The 22470-nt window shown below is 60.1% G+C and overlaps 2 protein-coding genes across 4 annotated transcripts in view; both read left to right on the top strand.

Moving 5' to 3' along the window:
- The window catches only part of KDM2A (lysine demethylase 2A), a 33775-nt gene extending 20474 nt beyond the window's left edge, over positions 1–13301 (top strand). For both annotated transcript variants that reach the window (XM_085063746.1, XM_085063747.1), the window contains 10 exons: positions 457–878; positions 5487–5570; positions 7196–7462; positions 7571–7702; positions 7781–7870; positions 8528–9240; positions 10204–10367; positions 10624–10782; positions 10876–11091; positions 11190–13301. In XM_085063746.1, the coding sequence (XP_084919872.1) occupies positions 457–878; positions 5487–5570; positions 7196–7462; positions 7571–7702; positions 7781–7870; positions 8528–9240; positions 10204–10367; positions 10624–10782; positions 10876–11091; positions 11190–11371 (2429 nt within the window). In that variant the 3' untranslated portion in view covers positions 11372–13301. The remainder of the gene's footprint in view (positions 1–456; positions 879–5486; positions 5571–7195; positions 7463–7570; positions 7703–7780; positions 7871–8527; positions 9241–10203; positions 10368–10623; positions 10783–10875; positions 11092–11189) is intronic.
- A 1204-nt stretch (positions 13302–14505) lies between these two features.
- On the top strand, positions 14506–21847 carry GRK2 (G protein-coupled receptor kinase 2). Of its 2 annotated transcripts, none has more exons than XM_085063749.1 (21): positions 14506–14794; positions 15513–15589; positions 16172–16245; positions 16503–16604; positions 16762–16836; positions 17281–17342; positions 17570–17621; positions 17761–17852; positions 18086–18185; positions 18258–18336; positions 18422–18552; positions 18856–18950; positions 19027–19134; positions 19210–19276; positions 19470–19570; positions 19662–19728; positions 19821–19916; positions 19993–20155; positions 20236–20372; positions 20470–20580; positions 20973–21847. In XM_085063749.1, exons 1-21 carry the CDS (start codon positions 14682–14684, stop codon positions 21132–21134), a joined length of 2064 nt encoding a protein of 687 aa, XP_084919875.1. In that variant the 5' UTR covers positions 14506–14681; the 3' UTR covers positions 21135–21847. The 2 variants fall into 2 exon arrangements, with proteins under 2 accessions (XP_084919875.1, XP_084919874.1); XM_085063748.1 differs by having other exon boundaries at positions 14509–14794; positions 20467–20580.
- Positions 21848–22470: the final 623 nt, after the last annotated feature.

Below are 22470 nucleotides of genomic sequence, written 5' to 3'. Positions count from 1 at the left end.
TGGTCATGAGTGAGTCCACATCCTCTTTCTCACATCATGAAAGCAGGACCAAGGTCCTGAGCCTTTAGCCTGGAGATCCCAAGCCCTCCAAAGCAAAATGAGGTTGGACAGGACTCTGAGCAACCTAATGTAGTGGAAGATGCCTGGGCCCATGGCAGGGGTGTTGGATTAGATGACTTTTAAAGGTCCATTCCAACCCAAACCATTCTAGGCTTCCGTGAAACTCTGTCCAGGACATTGCTGTCTCTTTCTCTAGCATGTGTTTCCATATCTGGTGCCTTGCATTCCCACAAAACAAACCAAGAATGGGAAGGGCTTTTAGCTGTTCTTTTCCATCTTCTCTATTCCTTTCACCTCGTACATATCTATTGCTTCATCCTCTCTGGTGACTGGGGGAATCCCTCTAAACACTGAACACTTACTGTGATTGCTCTCCCTGTTTCTCCATCGTGGTAGATATGGAGCTGAGCTCCTTGGACTCAGTGAACATGGAAGAGGAGGAGGAGGAGGAGGATGATGAGGATGCAGCAGGGAAGGAATCCCGGCGCCCTGTGACCAGGCGGTCCATTCTCACCAGCCCCATTGCCAACGGTGCCAACGTGGACTATGATGAACTGGGCAGGAGCTGCCGGAGCAGCCTGCCAGGTCTCAAGAAGACCCCATCCATAGACTCTTCTGACTCCAGCCGGGGCTCCCAAAATGGCCAGGCCTGGGACCCAAGCGGGGGCAGTCCCCGCAAGAGCAGGAAGGTGCACCTGACCCAGTTTGAGCTGGAGGGGCTGCGCTGCCTTGTGGACAAGCTGGAGTCACTCCCTCTGCACAAGAAGTGTGTTCCTACTGGCATCGAGGACGAGGATGCCCTCATCACTGATGTCAAGGTAGGCCTGAGCAAGTGCAAGGCACTTCCCACAGGGAAACTGGGCTTCACCTTCACCCTATCCCTGTCCTGGGGCAGGATTGGTGTTTTTCTCTGTGTGAAGGTGCTGTTACACCTGAGGGGTAGGCCTGGAATTTGGGGTCGGGAAAGCCAGAGTGTGGTTGAGCCCTGGCTGGGTCCCTCACAGCTGTCAGTGCAGGACTGCTCATTGCTGACACAGTTCACTTCCAGTTTTGGCTGTGGACTCGGTGACAGTTGGAGCCTTTTCCTTGCCCCAGATGGATTTGGCCTTGTTCCTTTGAGTTGTTTGCCCAGGGTGTGACCTGGAGTTATGAGAGTCAGTTGTTTTGGGCCGGTGAGGGTTGTTTGGGTTTTTTTTCCCTTCATCTGTTGAGCTGACCCAATGAGCTTTGGTGGTTTAGCCCTTTCAGCACTGAAGTGAGAATGTCAGCTTCACTCTATTTCCCCAGAAATCCATTTTAGTCCCTAAAACGAGCTACCTTCTGCTCCCCTGCTTGCTGTCCAGATGCTTGCTTGTACCAAAGCTGCTATTCAGACACAGCCATGCATGTATCCCTGTCTTTGCCATTGTTTTTATTTCCTGGTGCTGTTTCCTGGTGGTTTTTTGTGGGTTGTTTGGGTAAATCCAGCACTCTGCTGTGTTTGGAGCAGAGGATGCAGCTCTGGGGTCCCACAGTGTTGGTTGAAGGAGTGTAGGTACTGTCAGGGGCTGCATTTCTGGTTTCCTGTGGCTTTTTGGGCATTCTGTGTGTGCTGTGACCTTTGAGAATGTGACACGTATTTCTGAGCTCTGTGTGATGCTCTGGAGGAACTCGAGTTGTGGGCGCCGTGTTTCACCCTGGGACTGAGAAAAGGAGGCTGATGTTGGGTGTATTGAAGGCAGAGCCTTCAAGGTTGTTGATGTTCCGTTGGGGTTTGAGACCTGATCAAAGAATTTGTTAATGTTTTGGAGGTAATAAAGGTATGCCTGTGATTTTGGTGTGATCCACACAGCCCTGTGTGATGACCCACAACAGATAAGCTGTGGGTGATAGCTCTTGTGGTCCCAAACAACTTCCCTGAGGACTTGCTCCTCAAAGCTGGCTGTCCTTGGAAGTTTGGAAGTATCCTGAGCTGCAGGATTCCATCCCTCAAGACTGGCATCCTCAAGGCATGAAGATCCTTAGTCAGTGGCTGCAGAAAGTGGGACAAGTTTGTCCAATGACAGCAAACCTCTACTTTCAAAACCCATTTTTCATACAGGTGATGGAAGTGGCCAGTAGAGGTTGGCTCGTAAAGCCTGAGAAGGGTTAAGACATTTCAAGCTAAAACTTTTAACTGGGGCCACCCATCTGCAGCAGGAACATTTGTCCTTTTTGTCACCAGGTAAGGTCATGGATGGAGCTGGGGTCTGGCCAAGGACTGTTGGGAAAGCCACACTTTGGTGTATGCTCCCCACAGTCAGAATGTGGCATTTTCTCATCCAGATTTGCAGGCCTGGAATCTTGATCTGCTCATCCAGTGCCACCGTCTGCTTTCCAGTGTCCCTAGGCACACCAGGAGCAGGAAAAGCTGCCTTTTCTCACAGCCTCTTGTGTGGTGATCAGGATTTCAGGGTGTCTGTCTGTAGGATCATGTGGAGGAATATGTATCCCGTCATGAGTTGAGCCTGGAGCATCACGTGGTGGGATATGACACTTTGGATGTGACAGTGTTGTGCTTCCAGCTCCATGGCAAGAATTGTCTGAGAATACTGAGCATAGTGGGGGTCATTGGAAGGATTATTGACAAAGAGGCAATTTCTGAGAGGTCCTGTTGTCTTTTGACTGCTTCCACCCATCCTTTCCAACCTCTCTGGAGTGTGCTGGTTCCCGTGATTAGACAGGAGGAGGATGGTCATGAAGCAGCTGACAACAGCTCTAAAGCCAGACCCCTGTGGCCTGCCATGAACAGGTTATATTTGGGCTCTGCATGGAGCTGTTGGAGCACCAAGGATTGTAGAAACAGGAGAAGCCTCTCCCAGAAGTGATAATCCTGTCTCCAAGACCTCATCTCAAAGCCTCTGGTGTGTGTGCCATGTACCTGACTGGGCAATAATGGGCACAGAGAGAATTTGGTGAGGAAGGGGAGTGGTATCCTCAGGGATGGGTGAGGAAATTCAGGGTGGCCTGTGGGCTGTGCCAGGAAGGTCTCCCACGGTGGGATGACAGCTCTGGTCACACTCTTGCCTGTAGGTTGCAGAGAGCCCGTGCCAGGGGCCCGGGGGTGTCGTTGGTGGCACAGTTGGTGACGGTCCAGAGCCAGGTCGGCATGCAGCTGGCTTCCTGAGAGCAAAAAGCTGTAGTTGCCTCCAGATGCTTTGGATGCATCAGAAGTGGGAGCAGCCACTGCTCCCCTGTGCTGTTTGGCCTTATTTCAGGAGTTTCCTCCATTTTAATTGTGATGTGTAGCTGTGGGCCGTCTCGGGGGCGGGGGGCTGGGACTGCTTGGGGACACCTTGATCTGTCCCCCTCTAGTGGCTTGGTCCCCGGTGCCTTTGGGAATGTGGCTGCTCCCAAACTTGGGTGGCGGGATGCTTCCCAGGGAAGGTTTGTCGCTCCAGGTCGGGAGGGTGGGGGTGCAGACCCTGGAGGGAGCTGCAAGGGAGATGACCCATGCCTACATTCCAAAGCCCCGCTCACTCCAGCAGGGTCTCCCAGATCCCAAACCCGCCTCGGAGCAGACAAAAGAAAGGCGCCGGGGAGGCCGGGCCTGAGCGGGACGGGGTAAGGGCTTTCGGCCACGCTCTGCCCGGCCCCGGCCTCTCGGATTGCGGCGGCGGAGGGAGGGAGGGAGAGATCCCGGGGAGGCCGGTGGGCAGCGCCGCCCGGACCCTGCGCCAATCCCCGCCGTCCCGGCCCCTCCCGGCGTTGCAGCAGCACGGCTCTGCCCTCCGCTCCCTCGCTCCCTTTTTCTCTTCTGCCATCTTCCCGTTGCAAAGCATTGCTGGGAGCCGCATGTGGGTGACGCAGCAGCATTGTCTCCGGCTCAGGAAGCTGCCGCCGCTGCCCAAGGGCTCGGGCGGAGCACGCGGCCGCCAGTGCGGCTGCCGGAGGCGGGGAGGAGCCGAGGGCTCTCGGGGCGGGGGACGCAGCTGCTCCCACAGCCATGCCCCCGAGCACCGCGGGTTCGGCCGGGGTCTAAGCCAGCTCCCGGAGGTATCCGGGGAGAGGGCAGGGGGCCCCAGCCCTCGCAGTGCGGTCACCGAAACAAAGAGGGCTCGACAAACTTCACCCCAGAGTCTCAGCAGCTCCAGAGGCGCAAGGTCAGGCAGCTGGCAATGCTCGTGGCATGGGGAGGGGGCGCGGGGACTCCCTTGTCCTGGACAGGGTGGGAGGGGACTGCGGGGGGACTCCTGCTTCCCTGGAGGGGTCCCTGGCTGGTGCTTGGGCTCACCTCTCCCTTCCTCGTCCCTGGGACGCGCTCGCCAGCACCGCTGCCTAGACACTCCGGCCGCGTGCTCACAGGATCCCCTCCGCTGCGTCCCCCCCGGCGACAGCGTGATGGGGCACAGGGGAGCCAGGGGGCTGTCTCCCACCCTGACTCCGAGCCAGATGCAGCTGCAGCACCCACGAGCCCCCGTAGTCCCTTGGCTCCCTGGTGGGGAACGTGCCTGAGCTGCCACCACCCCCGCCCTGTTCCCAGTGCCACAGGCAGGGGGACGCTGGAGTCCCACGGGTGTCCGTGTGGGAACCCCCAGCCCTGACCTTTCTCTTGGCGTGTGCTCGTGGGGAGGCGGAAAGTCTGAAGGCAGCACGCTGCACTGCCAGGGAGCCATTGAGAGGCTGCAGCTTCCTGGCTCCCCAGACGCCCGGAAAACCAAGCAGGAGGCACACTGGGCACCCCTTGCCCTGGCTCTGCCTGGCAGCAAGAAACACAGCCCGCCGGGCTGCCAGCAGGAGGCTCCCGCCTGTGTTACCACGGCAACGTCAAGTAAATAAAGCACCTTTGCAGCTGGCAAATTCAGTGGGGAGTAGATGTGGGGAGGGGGTGAAGGAGCCGAAAGGACCAGGGTGAATGCAGGAGCCCCATGCACCGGAAGCAAGGGGCTGTTGTGCTGGAGGGCAGCATGCCAGTCCAGTCGGTGCTGAGGGATCTCTCCCTCAAAGTCATAGCCAAGCCCCGAGGCAGTGTGGGGGAGCAGCTCTTGGCTACCTACAGCTTGTGCCAGGCCACGGAGCGGGTGCTGGGGCACCACATCCTGCTGCTGCTGCTGCACCTTCCAGGCTGCCCTGTCCCTGGGGAGCAGCTGGGGGAACCATCCTGGTGAATCCTTCCCCCAAAATCCCCTCGAATTGCCACCACCCAGCACGGGGCCTCGGGGCTGAAATGCAGTTGGTGAAAGCACTGGTGCAGATCAACTCGACAGAGCTTGTCTGTCTCATGTGGGGAGGAGGGATGGTTGCTGGCGGGCGTGGGGAGAGGAGGGCTCCTTCCCACCCGCCTTTGAAGCATGCTGGCCTTGGCATCTGGTCGGAGCCTGCCTCAGTGGTGGGAGCTGTGTTTCCCTCTTTTCACACCTCTGCTTTTTGTCTTTCTGATGTGTTCCCCCCTCTTCTGTCTCCATTAGCTGCTGTTGGAAGAATACGCAAACAGCGACCCCAAACTGGCACTTACAGGCGTCCCCATCGTCCAGTGGCCCAAGAGAGATAAGGTAGGAGCTGCGAGGAGGGGACCAGATGGTTGTCATGTGTTGTTGAGTTGTTTCCCAGGCCTGGGGTGCTGTGGCACCATTTCCATACCTGCCTCAGGAGCAGTGCCAAGGTGGGACATGGGGTGCAGCCACCTTCACAGCACCGCGGGCAAACCTGGAGGTCTCCTACTGTGCTGGTTATCCCAGCTCAGCTGAGGGGTGGTAGCCAGATCAGCCCCAGTTGCTCCATGTTCTTCAGCCCTTTGGTCGTGCTTGGAGAACATGGAGCCTTGTTGTGGGAGGAAGGAGTGATCCTGTTCTCCCAGCAGCTCTGGGGCGCCATACAGGAGACCTGGATGGCCTGAGAAATGTGTGTCAGGGAAGGTCTCGCTGTTGCAGTGGTGGGTGAGGTGTGGGGTTGATGGTCAGCAGCAGTCTATCCCCTTGCTGGGAGGTGAATATGTCCATTATGTCCTTGTCCCTGTGCTGTAGGATTGACTCTTGCAAGGCAGCTCTCTCCTGGGAGTCTCTCTCTGTGGATAGCAGCCAGCTCTTCGGCAATGGGACCTTACTATGCATCCCAACCCTTCCCTGTCCAGCTGTGCTCATAACCCAGGGCCCACAGCTGGGCTGCAGCCCAGGCTGAGCTCACTGGACAGATGGAGGTACAGAGCAGCTGGACTTCCCCTCCACAGGCTGCCTTCCTGTGGCCTGCTAGGATGGCTCCCAGAGGTCACTGCTTCCTTCCTGCCAGGAGATGGGCTCACAGGCAGGCTGTGGGAAGAGCAGAACCCGATCACGCTGGGAAGGATGGCTAACACCCCATTTAGGAGTCTGGAGCCTCTTGAATTGCCCTTTGGAGGTGCCTGTCTCTGCTTGCTTGCCCTGCCCAAGGGATCCAGTATGATGCTTGTGCATCGTGGGCAGCTTTGTTGGGAGAAGAGACCTGGAGATGTCTGCATGCTTTAGGTGCAGCACTCAGAGGCTTGGCACATCCCCAACCCCATCCTTGTCCTGGCGTTTTTTGTGCTTGGAGCCTGCCCTTCCCCAAGCCCATCAGCTGTGGTGCACATCCCAGCACAGCCAATCCTAGAAGGATGCTGCAGCTAGCAGATTTCTTGTGAGGGCTGATGGGATGCAGGGTGATAGCTGGAGAGCTGTGCTGTCCCTCCTGCACTGTAAACAAGGAGGGTGTGGGTGTTCCCAGTGTGCCTTGAGTTTGGAAAGGTGGCCTGAGCAGAGCCCTGTCCCCTTTCACAGCTGGCAGGGTGACACAGAGTGTCACAGAGTGTCTGCTCAGGCAGACCTTGCCTCAGAAGGCAAGTGTGGATGTTGCTGGAGCACCAGGATGCTTTTGGGACTCAGCTGCCCTTTCCAGCCCCTTTGATCCCTGACAGGGGCTGGCAGGAAGGGAATCTCTTGGTGTGGGGTGGTGTGAGGGATTAGGGAGTGTGCTTCAGGAGAACTGCCAGGTCAGCACCAATCCGGGCACCTTTGGCTGCAGAGCACTGAGGGAGCAGAGCTGCTCTCAGGTATGTTACCCAAAGTCACAGTGCTGAGTCCAGGAATCAGAGCCTTCCAGATCCCAGCAGAGCAGAGCATGGCACTTCCTGCTCTCACCTGCTCCCCTCTCTCTCTGCTGCCAGCTAAAGTTCCAGGCCCGGCTGCGGGTGCGCCTGCCCACCATCCCCATCACCAAGCCGCACACTATGAAGCCAGCGCCACGCCCGACTCCTGTCAGGTCTACAGTGTCTCCCATTGTGTCGGGTGCCCGGCGGAGGCGGGTGAGGTGCCGGAAATGCAAGGCCTGCATGCAGGGCGAGTGTGGCATGTGCCACTACTGCAGGGACATGAAGAAGTTTGGCGGGCCTGGCCGCATGAAGCAGTCTTGCGTCCTCCGACAGTGCTTGGCGGTGAGTCCAAGTTGGATTCCTGGGGGATAACTGGCCGCTTTTCTGTGGTTGAGGTAGTAGGGAGGCTGTCCTACCATGCCCTGGTGTCAGCCCTGCTTTCCTTTGTAGCCCAGGCTGCCTCACTCAGTCACATGTGCACTTTGTGGGGAGGTGGATCAGAATGAGGACTCACAGGACTTTGAGAAGAAGCTCATGGAGTGCTGTATCTGCAACGAGATTGTTCACCCTGGCTGTCTGCAGGTGAGCAGGGCAGGTGCTGTGCAAAGGGAGGCTCTGCTGGGCGACTGGGCTGCTGCATACCTACTCTTCTCATTGCAGATGGATGGGGAAGGGCTGCTCAATGATGAGCTCCCCAACTGCTGGGAGTGCCCCAAGTGTTACCAGGGTGATGAGGCAGAGAAGGGCCAGGTAAGGAACTGTGCTGTGGCAAGGTAGGATCTGTGTTCTCCATCCCTCCCACTGTATCCTGCCAGGAATGCGTTCAACCAGCGTGGGCTGGAGGGACCACTTGGGCAGTGAGAGTGAGGATCATGGGGTTGCAGCACTTGGGGGCTGCCATTATGGCACACATCCTGCCATAATCTGATCCCAGCATCCCACTGGTGCTGAGCACTCCTTGTTCTCACTGGTGCTAAACTGTGAACCTGAGATACTCCACTGTAAGAGACACAGAGTGGAAGCCATCCCCAACCTCAAGGGATGTCCCTTTTGAGAAGGGGATAGGAAAATGCTTGTTGCCGGTGTGGGTGGACTCTGGTCCTTGTGGTACTTAGGTGAGCTATTAGGAAGAAACTGCTTACTGTGTGAGGGTGGTGAAACTCTGGCAGGAGTTGCCTAGAGAGCTGTGGATGCCCCATCCCTGGAAGTGTTCAAGGCCAGGTTGGATGGTGCTTGGAGCAACCTGGTCTAGTGGAACACGTCCCTGAGTTCTAACTCAAACCATTCTATAATTCCACTGGGCACTGCTGATGCAGGTCCTGCCAGCACTGTGGTGTTTCTGTGGGGGAGAAGGGAAATGTGTTCTCCAGGCCCCATCCCCGCTAACCTGCCACCCCTTTCCTGCAGAAGCGGAAGGTGGAGGAGAGCGATGATGACACGGCGCAAGCCAAGGTGCTGCGGCCCCTACGGAGCTGCGAGGAGCCCCTGACACCCCCGCCCAACTCGCCCACCCCAATGCTGCAGCTGATCCATGACCCTGCGTCCCCCCGTGGGGTGGTGACACGCTCGTCCCCTGGGGCTGGGCCCAGCGACCACCACAGTGCCAGTCGGGACGAGCGCTTCAAGCGCCGGCAGCTGCTGCGGCTCCAGGCCACGGAGAGAACCATGGTGCGGGAGAAGGAGAACAACCCCAGCGGCAAGAAGGAGCTGTCAGAGGTGGAGAAGGCCAAGCTGCACGGCTCCTACCTCACCGTGACACTCCAGCGCCCCACCAAAGATGTCCATGGCACTTCAATCGTCCCCAAGCTCCAAGCCATCACGGCCTCCTCGGCCAACCTGCAGCGCTCACCACGTGTGGTCGTGCGCCACGTACCCACCAGGATGCCCCTGCGGAGTGGGGGTGAGGAGGACGCAGCCGCTGAGGAAGAAGAGGAGGAAGAGGAGGAGGAGGATGAGAATGCAGAGGAGGGGGGGGCAGCCCGGCTGAACGGGCGTGGGGGCCGGGCACAGGAGGGCGAGGAGAGCTGTGTCCAGCGCGAGGTCTGGATGTCCGTGTTCCGCTACCTCACCCGCAGGGAGCTCTGCGAGTGCATGCGGGTTTGCAAGACCTGGTACAAGTGGTGAGTGCGGGGATGCATCCTGGGGCTGGGGGCACATTCTTGGTGGGTGTCCAGAGGGAACAGGGGCAAGGATCTCACCTCAGTGCCCTCCCATTGCTCCCCAGAGCCAGGCAGCGTCACAGTAGCCAACCTTGGTGCCTCTGCCATGTGTGCACCAGTCTCTGTTGTTCTCTTCTGCCTTCCTCCTGTCCCCTCAGCTGTCCCCCGCCATGTCCTTGGGAGGTGCCAGTGCCCTTCCCTCACCCACCACCCTGATGGTGCTTGCCCTTCCTGGCCTCCTGCCCTCCCTCACCTCCCAGCAGGCAGGGAAGGCAGGCTGAGGTGGGATGGGTTTGCTGGCTGGAAATGCCTTGGGGGGGCAGTAGGCCTGAAGGCAATGCTGGCACTGGGACAGCTGTGCATGGAAGGCTTGGGAACAGATGGGAATGGAAACTGGGAGGTTTCTTGACAGCCAAGCAGCAGGGATGGCCTGCTTTGATCAGCATCTAGTGGCAGTGGTGTGGTGGAGTGTCCCCTCACCTGCACCTCCAGGGGGTCAGCTAAGCTGCCATCGGGTCCTGGGTCTTCACAGATTCCCATAGGAGCGGAAGAGTTTGCTCCTGGCAGAACAGCGAACTCTAGGGCTTTGGGGTGGGACCAGGCAGAGTGTTTTGCCTGCTGGGAGCAGGGATCCTTAGGATCAGCAGAAACACCCCAAGAGTGTCTTCAGAGGGGACAAGAAGGCCAGCAGCTGCAACTTGGAGTCTTGTTTTGTGGCAGCAAAACCCTGCTGGGGCTGCTCTGGCTGGCCTTCAGCAGCCTCCCATGTTTGGGGAAACCTATGGAAACCAGGAGGAGCAGCCTTGTTCTGCAGCTGGGGCCATGCCAGGGCTGGGCTCCTCCCAGAAGCCAAGCAAACCACTGGCCGTCTCTTGCCCCATGGGACTCTCGGGGCTCAACTTACGGCCTTGTCCTTGTCCCCAGGTGCTGTGACAAGAGATTGTGGACAAAGATAGACTTGAGCAGGTGCAAGTCCATCACCCCCCAGGCGCTGAGCGGCATAATTAAAAGGCAGCCAGTCAGCCTTGACCTCAGCTGGACCAATATCTCCAAAAAACAGCTTACATGGCTCGTCAACAGGCTGCCAGGTGAGCATGGGCTGGGGAGAGGTCCCTTCCTCTGCCACCAGCCTGCTCCAAGGCTTCCTGGAGGCAGGATCATAGGGAGAGACACCCTGCCAGCCCAGGAACTCTTGGGTGCCTGGATCTCGTCACCCAGGGAGCATAACACCCCAGGCAGGGAGGGGACCTGTTTCCTCATGTGCCTGGAAAAAATGGTGGAGATCTGGGCTACCTCAGGGCTGACCAAACCCATCTAACTTCTTACCTGCCTCTCTTCGCCCAGGCCTGAAAGACCTCATCCTAGCAGGCTGTTCCTGGTCTGCAGTCTGTGCTCTCAGTACCTCCAGCTGCCCCCTTCTCAGGACCCTCGATCTTCGGTGGGCAGTAGGAATCAAGGACCCTCAGATCCGGGACTTACTCACACCTCCAACAGACAAACCCAGTAAGCTGCTGCTGCCCTGGGGCTGGGTAAGGAGGAGAGGGGAAGGTCCCCAGGGCAGCCTGTCCACTCTCAGTTTCTCCTCTCCCTGTGCAGGTCAGGACAATCGCAGCAAACTCCGCAACATGATCGACTTCCGGCTTGCCGGGCTGGACATCACGGATGCCACGCTGCGCTTGATCATCCGCCATATGCCCCTGCTCTCCCGCCTCGACCTCAGCCACTGCAACCACCTTACGGACCAGTCGGCCAACCTCCTCACCGCCGTGGGCTCTTCCACACGCAACTCCCTCACCGAGCTCAACATGGCAGGTGGGTGCCCTGATCCAGCTGCGTTTCCATGCTAAAGTATCTCCCTCCTCCCAGTGCCTGGAGCTGTCCCCCTCATGATCCCTGTGCTCTCCCTGCAGGCTGCAATAAGCTGACGGACCAGGCCTTGCTGTACCTGCGCCGCATCTCAAATGTCACCCTCATCGACCTGCGGGGTTGCAAACAAATCACCCGCAAAGCCTGTGAGCACTTCATCTCGGACCTGTCCATCAACAGCCTCTACTGCCTGTCTGATGAGAAGCTGATCCAAAAAATCAGCTAGAGACCCTCCCCGGGGCAGATTGAGGAGAAGAAAAATAGCCCATCCCATCCCTCTCGGAGAGCTGCTCCTCCACCTCCCCCCCTTGCCCTCTGTGTACTGCCGCTGCCTCCCACCTGACTCGGCAGGCAGGGCTGCCACTGGCCTCGCTCCACTGTCCTTTCTCCTCCTCCTTCCCCGGGACTTCTGCCGAGGAAGATGTCCCACCAGGCTGGCCAGTACCAGAGGAGGAACAGGCACATGGCAGGGAGCCTCGGCCCAGAGGCTGGCCGCTCCCTAGGCAGAGGCTGTAACAAGCCTCTGTGCAGAGAAATGGGGCACCCTCTCCCCCCAGCTTTTCCTCTCCACCCCATCATCTCCTTGCCTTGCAACATTTGTCACTTCCCCTGGTAGCACAAACCTTGAGGGTCGAGGTCTCTTCGAGAAAGTGGGAGCATAGCTGGAACACCCCGTCCCCCTCCGTGCCACCACCAGCTCGGCACTTCCCTGTGCTCTCACCCCCTTTCCTTTCCCCTTCCCCTTTTCTGGCTGCAGGGACTGCTGTTCATCCCCCTCCCCCTCCCGCCCCTCACACACAGCCGGGTGGGTCTTTGGGTGCCCAGGGCAGGAGACCCGTGGCCGGAGTGTCCCGGGAGCAGGGGCTGGGGGATAACTTGTCTGTCCAAGGGGATGGAGCAGGGGAGAACCCCCAGGTACACCAGAGCTCAGGGAGGACTCGGGAAGCATCAGCCAGGGATGAGTGAGCACAGCGGGGCTGGGACAGGAGCTGCCTCCTCCCCAGCTCCTGGCACCATGAAGCACTCTGGAGCCGGAGGGGCGAGGGCTGCTCCGCGGCCTGGAGCCGAACTGGCATCGTCCTCTCCTCCCCCGCCCCCTTTTGGCTGCCGATTTTCCTTTGCAATGAATGGTCGGTCCAAAGAACCTCTCTCTAGGGCAGCAGAGAGCTTTTTGCACTTTAAAAAAAAAAAAAAACAAAAAAACACACAAAAAAAAAAACCAACAAAAAAAAGGCAACAAAAAAAACGGGAAAAAAAAAAAGGAAAAAAGGTTGGAATCTTTTTCTGGGTCACTATTTTATTTCCCTCCCTCTCCTGCCTGTGCCCGGACACTCCCCCTCTCTGTCCCCCCAGTGTCAGCACCCCGCTCTCTCCCTGGCAGCGTACAGATAGCACAATCCGGGGTGTCCCCTCTGTGCCACCACTAGTCCCTAGCCCCGCAGGGGTCCCCAGTGGACAGCCTGCACCCCCCACCCGCCCCGCTTCAGAAGCAATAAGGGGGGAGAGGGGGCCTGCGGGGACTGTCCCCAGCAGGGGGGCAGGAGGGGACAATCCAGCAGTGCCCGGGACAAGGGGCAGTGTGGCCACAGTGGAGCTGGAGGGCTCGGAGCAGGAAACCTCCCCCGCCAGGCGAAAGGAGGAGCCTTCGGCCTCTCGGCAGTGGCTCCCGGGAAAGAGGGGAGAAAGTTAAAGCTTTTCTTTTTCCTTTGGATTCATTTTGAGTTTTGCAACGAGAAAGAAAATGTCCAGAGCTGGGGTCGAGAGGGGCGAGGGGGTCCCTCCGCAGGGACAGCACCCCTTTCTTCCTGTGTCCTGTCCCCCCTTCCAGCCACACAGACTCCAGCATATGACCCTCCTCACCACCCCAGCGTGGTGCAAATCCACAAGGAAGAAAAAAAGAGATATATAATAAAAATCACTCAGTGATTTAAAACCAACCCAGCCTGCTCCCTAAAGACAACTCCTGCAAGCAAAGTCACTTGTTTAAGGGTTTGGTTGTGGTTTTGTTTTGTTTCAATCCCCCCTTCCCTCCCTCCCTCCTTCCCTCCCTCCCCCGGAGAAATATTGTAAATATCTATTTTTTTGTTGGCGATTTAGAGTCCATCTCTGATGTTTGTGCTTTAAAATTAAATGTAAGCATTAAGGGTAAAAGCAAACCAAGTCTAGCGCTCTCTCAGTTGGGTTTGGGGGTTCTTGGCTGGGGCAGAGGGAGGGCACCTTTTTTTTTTTTTTTTTTTTTGTTAATCTGGGGGTTTTTTGCTTCCTGAGTCTTCTCCCATACTGGATTTTTAGAGAGGATCATTGCTCATACCATATTACTAGCAGGCTGGGCAAGCTGCTGTGGGAGGAGTGAAAATCCTAGCCTCCCAAGGGAAATACTTCGTTTCTTGGGGGATGGATTTTTGGAATTAAAAAAAAAAGCACTGTGGCTTCCCCAGCTGCTGGAGAGCAAACCTGGAGCACCATCGGTGGTGACAGCTGTCCCTGTGTCCTCACTGTCTCCTGGCAGGTGGTGGCAGCTGTCCCCGTGTCTCATCCACCTCCTGCCAGGGTCACAGGTCCTCCAGGGCCCTGTGAGGCTCTTGCCTTCTGCGCCCCTTGGGCAACGCGCCCCCGGGCCACCAGAATGACATTTAGTGTCCCCCAGCCTGCGGGGACGTCACGGCTCAGATCCCCACAGCAGCTGGGCTGTGACATTTGCATGGTGAGGCACAGGACAGGGGACATCTTCCTCCACGGGTGGTTGCGGCCACCGTGATCCTGTGCCCCAGTCCCCAAGTGCCACCACGTGTCTCCCCCCGGCGATGCACCAGGGCCAAGCGAATCACAGCGTCCTGACCCCCTGCCTGTCCCCTCCAGGTGTCCCCTCCTGGTGCCGGGGACAGGGAGCCTGCACACGGTGTCGTATACACGTGGTCACACCTGCTGCCACGCATGGCACATGTGGTCACACACCGTGTGATGTGGAATGATACACACGCTGTCATGCACACACAGCGCCACTGTCACACACACCCGTGGTGTCTCTCACACGATGTCACACCCACGGTGTCACACAAGGGCACACACAGAGACGGTGTCAAACCCATGGTGTCACATACCCCACGTTGGAACACACACCTGGTGATACACACACTGATGGCACAGGCGCATCCGGTGTCACACACTCACATATGGTGTCACACACAGCGTCACACACACACTCCCAGTGTCACACACACCGCCAGTGCCACAGCCGGTGTCGCGGCCCCTCCCGGGCGGTCGTTGCGGCGGCGCTGACCCCGCTCGGTGTCGCCGGCCCCGCCCCCTGTCCCGGTGTGGCCGCGCCCCGCTCCGCGCTCCGCTCCCGCCGCTCCGGGCGCTGCCGCCGCCCTCGTACCGGGGCCGCCGAGCCCCTCCCGGCCGCTCCCCGCTCCTCCGCCCGGCTTCTCTCCGGCCCCGTTCCGCTTCCGGGTGCGGTTCCGGTTCCGGGGCCGGTGGGTCGGGTCGGGCCAGAGCTGGTGCGGCGGCGGCGGCGGGTCCGGCGGCGCGGCACGATGGCGGACCTGGAGGCGGTGCTGGCGGACGTGAGTTACCTGATGGCCATGGAGAAGAGCCGCGCCGCGCCCGCCGCCCGCGCCAGCAAGAGGATCCTCCTGCCCGAGCCCAGGTGAGGCCCCGACACTGCCCCTCCGCTTGTCCGTCCGTCCTTCCGCGCCTGGCACCGCCACTCCCGGTCCCCCGCTCACCCACTCCTGACACCGTTCGCACCCCCCCGGGTCACGGACACCTCCCGCACACGTGTGTGCCGGTCACACCTGCCCGGACACACGGACGTGGACATACACGGATACGGACACACGCGGATATGGACAGAACACGCATGATGCCTGTTGCACAGACAGACACACAGACATGAGGACACACACACTTCCTGCCAGACACACAAAAACACGTCCCACCCAGCTCTGTGTCCCTTCTGTCCCCGCCGTGTCACACCCGTGCCATGCTGCCACTGCCACGCACACTCGTGTACACACACACACGCACACACACACACACAACCCCGCCCTGTACCGAGGTGTGTAGAGGGTGATGGTCTCCACTCCCCCTCCCAGAAGACCCCAGTGCTCTCCTGCACCTACACTGCCAGGCACCTGTGAAGCGTTTTTAGGGGGGACACTCGTCCCTACCCTCCGTTTGGCCGCAGTGCGTGGGACGTGCTGTGATCCTGGCACCCAGCAACGTGCCACACTTGGGTGGGGACACACAGGATGGGAGGACATGCATGCCGCCAGGGCTCTTGGACACGGGAGGAGCAGGAGAGGACAGACTGGGAGAAGGGGTCCATGGGGGGGCACAGTTGAGCCCCTCCGGTGTGTCCCCAGCATCCGCAGCGTCATGCAGAAGTACCTGGAGGACCGGGGAGAGGTGACATTTGACAAGATCTTCACACAGAAGATTGGTGAGCTGGGGACACAGGGGCTGTGGGAGACATGGGGGGCACCAGGACCAGCACCCACAAGCATAGGCACAAATGTGGGTGGGCTGGGGGGCTGCACTGGTGGCCACCACCACAGCAGGAGTGGCCATGGGAATGGTGTGGGGGGATGTGGGGCTTGGCTGGACAGGGGTGCCAGGGGGCTTCGCCACATTCCCCACTGCGTATCCCCCGCCCTGTCATTTCCCCCCACACCAGCACAAACCATCCGGGGCAGGAAGCGCCTCTCACTTCCTCCTGCCGGCTCTGGCGGTTTCCGGGCACGTCCGCCTTGCTCCCTGTGCCCGCCCATGCCCTTTCCCCGCTGTGCCCCTCAGCAGCCCCCTCACTGCCCTGTGCTGTCCCAGGGCATTGCTCCCTCTGCCAGCTGTGTGCTTGTTCACCCTGTCACCCTGCCAAGTCCTCACCAGTCCCTGCTTGGCACTTCCTCTTCCCTGAGCCTGGCACTGGGCGGCAGCAGGGCTGGGCAGCCCAGGGGATGTCCCTGTGTCCCTTGGCCTGGGCTGGGAGGCTGTCACCTCTCACACCGTGGCTCTATCCCTGCAGGCTACCTGCTCTTCCGGGATTTTGCCTTCAACCAGACTGAGGAGGCCAAGCCCCTGATGGAATTTTACGAGGAGGTGAGACGGGGGGAGCCTGGTGACAGCCCCCTGTGTTCACCAGGAGGGGTGGGGTGGGGTTTGGTACCTCCAGGGCCCACGGACATTGTGCCAAGAGTACTACCTAAGGTGATGGTGCCTAGGGAGCTGGGAGATACTGTTCCAGGGGATGGGATAACCTCTTCCATGGAATGTGGCACCCAGAGGGGCCAGGATTCCCAGTGTTCCATGTCCTGGGGCCATGTTGCGCTGTGCCACTGGAGCTGTGCCCTCTCCAGATCAAGAAGTACGAGAAGCTGGACTCGGAGGAGGAGCGAGCTGCCCGGAGCCGCCACATCTTCGACCATTACATCATGAAGGAGCTGCTGGCCTGCTCCCACGTGAGTGCCAGGCCCTGGGGTGAGGGGTGGGTGAGGTGAGGGTGAGCCACATCCCAGCCCTATGGATGGAGGTTCCTCTGTGGATTCCTGCCTTGTGCAGCCTTGCCTGGCCACTGTCCCTTCTGCTCAAGGTGACATGGTCCTGTCCTACTCACAGCCCTTCTCCAAGAGCGCCACGGAGCATGTCCAGAGCCGCCTGAGCAAGAAGCAGGTGCCCCCTGACCTCTTCCAGGTGGGCATCACCTGGGACAGGGAGGGGGTCCCTGCCACCTGTGGCACTCGGAGAGTTAATCCTTAGAGGGGACTGGGGGTGACAGGAGTTCCTGAAGGTGGGAGGGGGATGTCCCAGGAGGAATGGGGACCCCAAGGAATGGTGAGGGAGTCCCTGGCATGTTGGGATGAGGGGGATTGCTGGTGGTCCCCATGAGGTGGTAGTCAGGAGACTCGGGGCTCGAGGTAGCAGGGGGCTACCTCACCTCAGAGGGAGGTGATTGTGACCCTGGATGTCACCCTTGGGGTCCCCAGAAAGTCATGGGACAGAAGCATCCCTGGGGGCCTGGAAGTGGCACTGGGGGTGTGTGAAATCCTAGGGGTGGAGGAGACCCCACATAGTGATGGGATAGGGGTGAGCTGGGTGGACCTGGGGACCCAGTGCTGAGCCCTGTGTCCTTGCCAGCCCTACGTTGAGGAGATCTGCCAGAACTTGCGTGGGGGCATCTTCCAGAAATTCATTGAGAGGTGAGCTGGGAGGAAAGTCCCACGTGGATCGGGGTGTCCCATCCCACTGGGGACCAGAGTCTCCTGGTCCAGAGAGGGACCAGGGGTCCCCACGCTGGGAACTCAGGGGTCTCTTCCTTTCCAAAGAGCCCCAGGGGGTGCTCTCTGTCTCCAGACAAGTCCAGGGAGTCTTTGAGGGGGCGTTTCTCTGGGATCTCCACTCTTGCCCTCTCTGCTCTTCCTTGCAGTGACAAATTCACACGGTTTTGCCAGTGGAAGAACGTGGAGCTGAACATCCATGTGAGCAGGATGCTCCCACCTCAGGGTGCCCCCAGGGAGGGGGATGTGCTTCCAGGGAGCCTCTGAGTCCCTCAGCTGGGGAAACTGGGGCAGGGGGTGGTGTCCAGGCTCACCCCAGTCTCCTCCTCACCCCCTCCAGCTCACCATGAATGACTTCAGCGTTCATCGAATCATTGGCCGTGGTGGCTTCGGGGAGGTCTATGGCTGCCGGAAAGCGGACACAGGCAAAATGTAATGGGAATGGTCCAGCATGGAAGGACCCGCCCGGGATTTGGGGATGCTGCAGGGTCCCTGGGGTGTCCACAGTGGCATTGCCATGGTGACATGTGTTGGGAGGGCTGCGGGAATATTGTCACAGTTACAGATGTCCAGGGCTGGCAGGGATGTCACAGCTGTGGGCTGGAGCTGGGTGCTGGCACTGCTCTGGGGCCGTGGTGGCTGCAGGGACTCCTTGTCCCCACCAGGTATGCCATGAAGTGCTTGGACAAGAAGCGCATCAAGATGAAGCAGGGCGAGACGCTGGCCCTCAATGAGCGCATCATGTTGTCCCTCGTCAGCACTGGGGTGAGGGGACATGGGCACCAGGCAGGGGACAGGGGACAGGGACAGGGAGGGTGACCCCGTGTCTCCCACCAGGACTGCCCGTTCATCGTGTGCATGTCCTATGCCTTCCACACGCCCGACAAGCTCAGCTTCATCCTCGACCTCATGAACGGTGAGACCCCGAGCCTGAGGGACCTATGCCTCAAAGCCCCCTGCCCACACCTGCCGCGGGTGACAGCTGGTCCCTCTCCCCACAGGGGGCGACCTGCACTATCACCTGTCACAGCACGGCGTCTTCTCAGAGGCAGAGATGAGGTTCTATGCGGCTGAGATCATCCTGGGCCTGGAGCACATGCACAGCCGCTTCGTGGTGTACCGTGACCTCAAGGTGACTGTCCCCACCTGCAGGACACCCTCTTAGCATGCCCAAGCCTTCAGAAACCCCTCCAGGACCTGTGGGCATGCACAGGTGTCACAGACCCTGCAGGAGCCCTTGGACCCCTGTGGGCACTCACCAAGCCCAGAGGGCACCCTCAGGTCCCGTGGGCGCCCCCGACAGCAGAGTCCATGGGCACCCTGAGACTTCAGGGGTCACTTGGACATCCCCAAATCCCACAGAGCCCTCCAGCCTTGCCCCCCCAGGGCCCACAGGCCACTCTGGGGCTCAGAGTGACACATGGTGTCTCTGCAGCCAGCAAACATTCTCCTGGATGAGTTTGGCCACGTCCGCATCTCTGACCTGGGTTTGGCCTGCGACTTCTCCAAGAAGAAGCCCCACGCCAGCGTGTGAGTGTGCCCACACCCCTGCCCGCCCTGCCCCCACGCCTGGGGCGGCCCCTGACGCCCCTGTGCCCCTCCCCAGGGGCACCCACGGGTACATGGCGCCGGAGGTGCTGCAGAAGGGGGTGGCCTACGACAGCAGCGCCGACTGGTTCTCGCTGGGCTGCATGCTCTTCAAGCTGCTTCGAGGGTGAGTGTAGGCTTGGGTGGGCACAGCTGGGCACAGCTGGGCACTGCTGAGCCCCCTTCTCCCTCCACGCTGCAGGCACAGCCCGTTCCGGCAGCACAAGACGAAGGACAAACACGAGATTGACCGAATGACCCTCACCATGGTGGGTGGGGGCACAGAGAGGGCTGTGGGCAGGGCATGGGCACCCCAGATCTGCCATGGCACCCACTGGCCTGGCGGGCACACAGGGGGTCAGGGACAGCTGTCCCCAGCCTGGAGCATGTGTTTGTACTCATCTGTGTGTCAGTGCATGTCCCTGTCCCTGCACACCAGTGCGCTCACGCAATCTCCCACAGGCTGTGGAGCTGCCAGACTCCTTCTCCCCGGAGCTGCGCTCCCTGCTCGAGGGGCTGCTGCAACGGGATGTCAACCGGCGCCTGGGCTGCATGGGGCGAGGGTGAGTGTTCCCAAGACCCCCAGGGGAATGGGCGGGGTGTGCTGGTACAGCCCCCCTGTGGCCACACTTTTCTGCCTTCCTTCCTCCCCAGGGCACAGGAGGTGAAAGAAGAGCCCTTCTTCAATGGCCTGGACTGGCAGATGGTGTTCCTGCAGAAGGTGAGGGGGGTGTGCCCGTGGTGTGGGACAGGGACAGGGACACAGACACAGACACAGGCAGCCACCCCTCTGACTCGCATTGCTGCCCGCAGTACCCACCGCCCCTCGTCCCACCCCGCGGTGAGGTGAACGCAGCCGACGCCTTCGACATTGGCTCCTTTGACGAGGAGGACACCAAGGGCATCAAGGTACTGGGCACAGGGGCCGAACATGGGGGTGTAGGGTGTCCTGCAGCCCCTCATTCCAGCATCCTGCCCTGCCCAGCTTCTGGAGAGTGACCAGGAGCTGTACCGCAACTTCCCACTCACCATCTCGGAGCGCTGGCAGCAGGAGGTAACCGAGACTGTCTTCGACGCCATCAACGCCGACACCGACAAGCTGGAGGCTCGCAAAAAGGCCAAGAACAAGCAGCTGGGCCACGAGGAGGGTGCGTAGGGCCAGAAACCCCCACCCTGGCCTACCACTGGCCACATCCTGAGAGCTGATCCCATCTCCCTGTGATCCCAGAATATGCCATGGGCAAGGACTGCATCATGCACGGCTACATGGCCAAGCTAGGCAACCCCTTCCTGACGCAGTGGCAGCGCCGCTACTTCTACCTCTTCCCCAACCGCCTGGAGTGGCGCGGGGAGGGCGAGTCGCCGGTAAGGTGGGCATGACACTGGGGGGTGAGGGGTGAGGAGCACCTGGGGGGACCCTGGTGAGGGCACAGGGGCCGGGCTGAGCCTGTTCCCCCAGCAGTCCCTGCTCACCATGGAGGAGATTGACTCGGTGGAGGAGACACAGGTGAAGGAGCGCAAGTGCATCCTGCTCCGCATCCGCGGGGGCAAGCAGTTCGTGCTGCAGTGCGATGTGAGTGTTCCCCCTGCCACTCCTGGCTGCTGGCCACCTCCTGCTGCCTGCTAGTTGCCTCTTGCTGGCCACTCGCCCGGCACATTTAGTCCTTCAAGCCATGCCGAGGCATGAACACTTGAAACTTAGGGCAGCCCCACAGCCCTGGCACCCTAGGGAGGCCCAACCACCCTGTACCCTGCCCTGGGAACCCCTGACCACCCTGTGTCCTGCTTGGGAGGTCCCTGGACACTGTGTGCCCTTCGCTGGCACCCTGGGGAGCCCCTCTTGACGTGTTCCTTTCCCCAGGGAGGCCCCGGCGACTCTTTACCCTTCCCTAGAGTCCCAGGGAGCCCCTTGCCACCCTCTGCCCTGCCCTGTCCCCCTTCCTGACACCATTCCCTGCCCCGCAGAGCGACCCTGAGCTGGTGCAGTGGCGGAAGGAGCTGCGGGACGCGCAGCGCCAGGCACAGCAGCTGCTGCAGCGGGTGCCCCGCATGCAGAACAAGCCCCGCTCGCCCGTGGTGGAGCTCAGCAAAGTGCCATTCATCCAGCGTTCCCCCAATGGGCTCTGACCCCCTCCCTGCACCTCCTGCCCCCTTCCCACCCCACCTCTAATTTATTGGGTTGGGTTCCTGCGTGTCTCCCACTCTCCGTGTGCCCAGGCGGGACATGCCCAGTGCTAGTGTCACCCAGGGGCGCAGCTGCAGCGATGCCGCCGGTGCCCGTCACGTGGCCTGGCACCTTCTCCGCGGTGTCCCCCCCGGTCCTCCAGGAACTCTCCGGCTCAGATGAAGGCAGCCCCCATCCCTCCCGCCCGCTTCCCAGCACCATGTGTGCCAAAGGGGGCTGGCGGGGGCCCCCAGCCAGCGTGTCTCCCCCATCCCTGCGTGGCTGTGCCCGTCCCATGGGTGAGAACCCCTTGTGTGTGTGTGGCTGTGCGTGAGTTTGTGTCTGGGGGACCCCCTGTAAATACTGTGTCACGGGTCCCCTACGCCCCTGGCTCTGCCTCTGCCCCTCCCCAGGGCACCCCCAGCCCCCTGCCTACCCTCCCAAGGAGGAGGGAGCAGGTGGCATCCCCCCAAATCAGCCATGGGTGGGCACATGGGTGTCCCACTCCCCCCCAGTCCCTGGCAGCATCTGTAAATATTGGTCTCTGGTTACTCTGCTCCTGAGGCTGGGGGTAGCACCAGGCAGGGCCGGGGCAGTGGGTGAGTGAGGTTTTCATGAGCAGAGATGCGAGAATGCAAAAAAATAAAAGTTTTTATAATAAAAAGAGAGAAAAACACCACCTGGCTCCACCTCACTGCAGGGGCAGAGATGTCTCCATGCCCACTGAGGTGGCATGGAGTCCTTGTCACCTGCTGTCATGTGGGGGCTTGCCGTGTGTCCCCCTGTGGACGCACTGGCAATTCAGGAACATCCTGGAGGATCCTCAAGTCCCACAGCATGGGGATCCTAGGCCAGCAGGGAGTGCTGGGGGTCGCATCCTACAATGCTGCGATGTCTCCGGGGAGGACCTTGGGTGTTCCTTGTCACCAGGCAGCGCAGGTGCCATGTGTCCTGCCCACACCCTGCCTGGAGGCAGCGTGCTGGGGCACGGTGAAGCTGGGCCGGTGCTACGGCATTCCTGGGGAGTGGCACGGCCGGGATGGGATGGGATGGGGTAAACCCAAGACGGGATTCACGATGGTCCCGAGCACCAGGTCCTCAATGATGTCGTGACATGAAAGAGGGCAGGGAGCCCCGGGCCCCCTCATGGTGTCCAGGAGAAGATGCCGGGCACCGGCAGCCCCCGGTACCGGGGCTCAGCTGGGGGCTAACGGGTCCCTGGGGTCAACCCCGACGGGAGGGGGGGAAAAGGGGCGGGCCCCGGCCGTGTCTGGTGCCGGTTCCAGTCCCGTTCCCGAT

Source organism: Lichenostomus cassidix, chromosome 5 (assembly GCF_008360975.1).
Source record: "Lichenostomus cassidix isolate B80296 chromosome 5, HeHo_3.0, whole genome shotgun sequence".
NCBI lineage: Eukaryota > Metazoa > Chordata > Aves > Passeriformes > Meliphagidae > Lichenostomus > Lichenostomus cassidix.
This window is presented reverse-complemented; position numbering and strand designations above follow the sequence as displayed.

Excerpts from the sequence above, each read along its gene's own strand:
- GRK2 (XM_085063748.1), top strand. The coding sequence starts at position 14,682 with ATGGCGGACCTGGAGGCGGTGCTGGCGGACGTGAGTTACCTGATGGCC. Across the intron at positions 17,853-18,085 it reads AAAGCGGACACAGGCAAAAT|GTATGCCATGAAGTGCTTGG; the intron begins GTAATGGGAATG and ends TGTCCCCACCAG. Across the intron at positions 20,581-20,972 it reads AGTTCGTGCTGCAGTGCGAT|AGCGACCCTGAGCTGGTGCA; the intron begins GTGAGTGTTCCC and ends CCTGCCCCGCAG.